General features: G+C 45.4%; 1 protein-coding gene across 1 annotated transcript; it reads right to left on the bottom strand.

Annotated features, from left to right (window-relative positions):
- Nucleotides 1–2,246: 2,246 nt before the first annotated feature.
- OR10P1 (olfactory receptor family 10 subfamily P member 1) lies at nt 2,247–3,191 on the bottom strand. The gene has a single exon (XM_077168106.1). The coding sequence runs from the start codon at nt 3,189–3,191 to the stop codon at nt 2,247–2,249; it is 945 nt and encodes a 314-aa protein (XP_077024221.1).
- Nucleotides 3,192–5,231: the final 2,040 nt, after the last annotated feature.

Raw genomic sequence — 5,231 nt, 5'->3', positions numbered from 1 at the left:
TCAGGTGGTGTCTAAACAGAGTCCAGACCATTGCATTTCTAGGGTTAAGTTTTCCCTCTGCAGCCTCTAGCTTCCAAAACCTATCATATCAGTCAAAATCCTTGACAGCAACAGAAGCTGTCTGGATGACGACACAGAAAAATAATTTATTAAAAAAATAGATTATTGGGTGGGCTGGAGGCCATGCTAGAAGCTAAGCTTCTAGGAATAACTACCAAGCATGAACTGGCCAGTTGAAGAAACCACTGTTGCTCCCACTGGGAACAATGGTGCCACTGCTATGCCAGAAACCAGACTTAGTGGCTGTCATTGCTGGTACTAGCAAGGGTGCACTGCTCCTTGCCAGCTCTCAAAGTCAGGCATAGTTGTATGTGATTGGTGGAATCCAGGTCCCATGCCTGGAAAGCTGGGAAGCATTCTCAACTCCACAGGGGGAGATGGTCTTTTTCCCCACCAGACTTCTAAAGTGAAGAATTCCTAAACATTGAAAGACGGTCAGATGCTGTGTGGTCAAAATGCGTGTTAAGTGTTCACTTTCCAGGCCCTACCCTAGTCTGGGGTGCTAGTAAAGGAGGTGGAGGAACAAGCTGATGATACAGGTTGGGAGGAGAACAAGGAAGCTAGAGAGATCATCTTCTCCAGTAGCACATATTACCATCAGTTATATTTGATGTCAGAAATCAAAGCTGAGAAGGACAGAGAGGAGAATTCATGTGGACTAGTTCAAGAAGGGTCAGGCTCAATGATTTAGGAGACCTCAAACTTGCATTTCTGAGACTCTCTAGGACTGAGTTATTACTTGGAGTTTAATATACAGAATTTTATACAGTACTTCAGAGTATGTGAAATACCTCTATAAGCATTATTAAACTTGAATGAGTCATTAAATGAATTAACATTTATTGAGCTATTTAGGGAACGGTGGGGACTTAGTGCTCTTTCCTTGCCTTAGGTTTTGAACAGCTTAGAAGTGGACTCAGAATTATGAAAAATAATTGCAATTCATTGGGAAAAAAGTTTATAAAGGTAGTGACACAAAGGAAGGCATAATGAAATGTGTGTTTGGGATAATAAATGAAGGATTTTCAAGGAGGAATTTCTTGAGCTTTGAATAGGAGTTCTTTAGGGGGAAACGAATTCAGTAAGATATGTGTATGGAATTTCTGGTAGAGAGAACAGCTTGTGCAAAGGCATAGAGTTATAAAAAACCTCCTTGGGGTGGCGAGGTCTGTGGGAAATGGGCTTAGAAAGGGAAAAGAAATACACTGATTCCCCTGTCTGAATCACCCACACCTCTGTGAGGAATGAGGCTTTCTTGAAGATCAGAGGGGGTGGTGAGAGGGAAGACTGGGTTCCCATCTCTCTCTGAGCAGATAAACTGTTGGGGGGCTCCTCACCAAGACCCAGAGCTTCTAAAAGTTCTTGTTCAGAGAGTAAGGCAGTGGTAAAAGTTTATGAGAGGCTGCTGGAGTAGAGAGGCATTTCTTGGAATAGTCTGTTTTTACATCAGCCCTCTGCTGCCATGTAGTTATGGAGGACACCCAGCGATGCAAAGTTACAGAAGCATGGTCTGCTCTGAGGGGAGGTGGCCAGGCAGTGGCATCTCAGCACCAGAGAGATGTGAGTGCATTGCTTTCGTGGATTCCAGCTTCTGGCTCCCCACTTAGCCCCTGCCCTGGATCTCTCCCCTTGAACTGACGATTCTTCTGGAATCCTTGACAGGCTGCCTCTCGTCTTAAAGGCATCAAAAGCATGAGACTCCCGTGTGTTCCTAGGAGACATGTCATTGTATCTCCTGAAAAAATGTTTATCCTGCTATCTAACCTCAGTCTTTGTGTAACTATGTTCCCTTCTGTGCTGGTATCTTGGGAAGGAGAGAGTAGCTGCCTTATGACTACAACCCTCAGACACTCCTTCATCCTGGAGGCCAAGATCAGAATAAATGTTCCATGGAGTAGAGTGGGACTCAGACACAGGTGGGAGAAGATTTGATGGAAGGGGCCAGGCAAACTCTTCCATGGGTGGGTAACTTACTTGGATGTGAGTTTGTAGACATCTTACATGACTGACAAGGGCTCTGGTCACTGACGAGTGGGATAGGAAGTATGCTATGGATTCTCCTCTGTTCTAATTCCCACAGTGCTGCCAGGTAATCTTTCTGTGAGATCCTGCCTGGTTTCTGTTAGGCTGGGGTTTAAGTCCAGAGCCTGAAGTTGTGGAGCGGTCAGCCAGTGAGCAGATGCTCTTCAGGGGAAGGAGACCTGCCTCTTCACCATGTGCCACAGTGCCCCTGTCACCTCCTTGTTGCGAAGGGAGTAGATGATAGGGTTGAGCATGGGGGTGACAACGGTGTAGAAGAGGCTGAGGAGGCGGTCAATGGTGACAGAGGAGCCTGCCCGGGGCCGGATGTAGGTGATACTGGCTGTTCCGAAGAACAGGGACACCACAAGCAGGTGGGAGGAGCAGGTGGAGAAGACCTTGCGGCGGCTCTGGGTGGAGGTCATTGCCAGGATGGCACCCAGGATGCGGGCATAAGAGGTGACAATCAGAGAGAAGGGGACCATGATGAAGGCCACGGTGGCCGTCATCACTGACACCTCGCTCTTGTGCTTCCCGGCACTTGCCAGCCTCAGGACTGGCAGGATGTCGCAGAGGAAGTGTGGGACAGTTGGGTGGCTGGGAAAAGGCAGAGTGAAGATGAGGGAGGTATGGGTGGTGGCTGTGAGGACACCCACGAGCCAGGAAGTGCCCACCATGGCCACGCAGGCCTGCCGGCTCATGAGGGTGGAGTAATGCAGGGGCCAGCAGATGGCGGCATAGCGGTCGTAGGCCATGGCCGTGAGCAGGCAGCATTCTGAGATGCCCAGGACAATGAAGATGTACATCTGGGCTGCACAACCCTGGAAGGAGATGGCCCTGGGGTGTGGGGAGGCGAGGTCAGCCAGGGTCCTGGGCACAATGTCGGTGGTGTAGAGGAGTTCCAGCGCTGAGAGATGGCGCAGGAAGAAGTACATGGGGGTGTGCAGGGAAGGGCTGGTCTGTGTGAGGAGAATGATCATGGAGTTGCCCAGCAAAGTGACTAGATAGACCAGAAGCACCACCCAGAACAGGGGGCCCTGCAGAGTCCTGAGGTCAGAGAATCCCAGAAGGAGGAATTCAGGCAGAGTAGAGTTCTGGTTTTCCTGAGCCATCACTCCAGGTCAGAGCTTATAGCAAGAAAGAAAGAGAGAACTTTATATAGAAACAAATACACTTTTTGTAATTTGAAAAAGCCCTTTTCATACAATCCCTTTCAATATCACTTAAGAGAGGTAGATCTCTACTTTATGGATGAGGCCATGGATTTCAGAGGGGCTAAGTAATTTCCCTGGGGTCATATCTAGGGAGCTGCAGGCCTGAGACTTGAATCCAGGTTTTGGTACTCCAAATTCCAAATTCTGTGCATTTCCCCCTGTTCTCCGTGCTCTATATGCTCTGTTCCAGGGCCTGACTCCAGCACTGCACTTTAGGTCTGCCTCCAGATTGGGGGATGGAACAGCTGCTATGATTTAGGCTCCTTTGCACTACCTGGACTTAAACCCCCAGCTTGAAAGAGACCAGGTAGCACCCCTCCTGTAGACTCAGGGACTGTCCTAAGTGAGTGTTTAATGAACACTCGGATGGACTGTGGATGCAGAATGCCACATGATTTTATGACTATTCGTGATGATACTGTCCAATTATGTTGGGATTCTGCAGAGCCTTTCCCATAAATTATTAGATTCTAGCACTTGCCTGTGAGGGAAGTGGGCAGGGATTAGCCATATAGTCCTTTTATAGTCCTTTGCTGCCCTGTTGTCTGGGCCCCTGTGATTGGCTACCCCAGTCTGGGACTCTGTTTCCCAGGCCTCCATGCATTTCCACAGAATGTCCCTCCTGCAGGGAATGTTTCTACTCATTCTATTAAATTCCACCCATACTTTGAGCCTCAGCTTAGATTCTATGTTCAAAATGTCAGATTTTTCTGCTCTTCCTGATCATAAAGAAATAAATAATCCAGAAATAAACATTTAGGATTAAAAGTGACTTTAGGGTCATACATTTCAGTGACAGTACTTGGATCTTATCTACAACTTTACAGAAGTATGCTGTACAGTGTCTGAATATCTGTAGTCACAGGAAACTCACTACCTATTAAGATAGACCTTCTAGCTTTGGGTTCCTGTGCCTGTAAGAAAAGTATTATATTGGTATTGGCTGAATTCTTACTGTTTTACAGAATGTCTAACCCCTCTTGTAGCAGACAGTCCATCAAGTTTTTTTTTTATTAATTAAAAAAAATTAACAAACAAAACATTTAGAAATCATTCCATTCTACATATATAATCAGTAATTCTTAATATCATCACATAGTTGCATATTCATCATTTCTTAGTACATTTGCATCGATTTAGAAAAAGAAATAAAAAGATAACGGAAAAAGAAATAAAATGATAATAGAGAGAAAAAAAACTATACGTATCATACCCCTTACCCCTCGCTTTCATTTACCACTATTTCAAACTGAGTCCATCAAGTTTTTGAAGAAAGTACTTTCATCTGTTTCTCTCAAGAGGCATTGCTTGGTTTTGGTCTCAAAACTTATTAATGTAAAGTCTCCCCTGCAAGATCCTGCAGGACAGGGTGGGAATGTGGGGGGTGGTCTTTCTTAGCTGCTAATATGTCCCGAGTGTCTACTCCTTGCCAGGAGCTATGCTAAAGGCTTAACTTTCTTTAAATCATTGGCTCATTGCAACTACACTATGATATCGAAACTTTTATTTTTTCCATTTTGTAGGTGAGGAAACAGAAGCCTAAATGGTCTAGGTAACTTTCTCAAAGTCATACAACTAGTTAGTGATAGAGTTTGGGTTCAATTCCAGGTCTGCCTAAATCCAGAGCCTGTGCTCTTAAGTACTAAGCTAGCAACTGTCTTAAGAGATAATTTCAATCACCAGAACAACCAGCATAATACTTTGTACATGCTAAATGTTCATTAAACATTTATTAACTAAATGAGTGAATCCCAGTTGTAAGATAGGGGAACTAATAACAGAAAGTTTAAGTGGTTTGCCTAAAGTCAGGCAACTAGTTAGAAAAAGACAGGAAACTGGGCTCAAGTCTTTTGGAGGTCTGGTTTCCCAGGATTTGCAGATTTCATCACCCACATTCACCTTAGCTGGGCTTAGCGCACAGGGGGCTTACCTGTGCGC

The sequence above is a fragment of the Tamandua tetradactyla genome, chromosome 7 (assembly GCF_023851605.1).
Source record: "Tamandua tetradactyla isolate mTamTet1 chromosome 7, mTamTet1.pri, whole genome shotgun sequence".
In the NCBI taxonomy this organism is placed as follows: Eukaryota; Metazoa; Chordata; class Mammalia; order Pilosa; family Myrmecophagidae; genus Tamandua; species Tamandua tetradactyla.
This window is presented reverse-complemented; position numbering and strand designations above follow the sequence as displayed.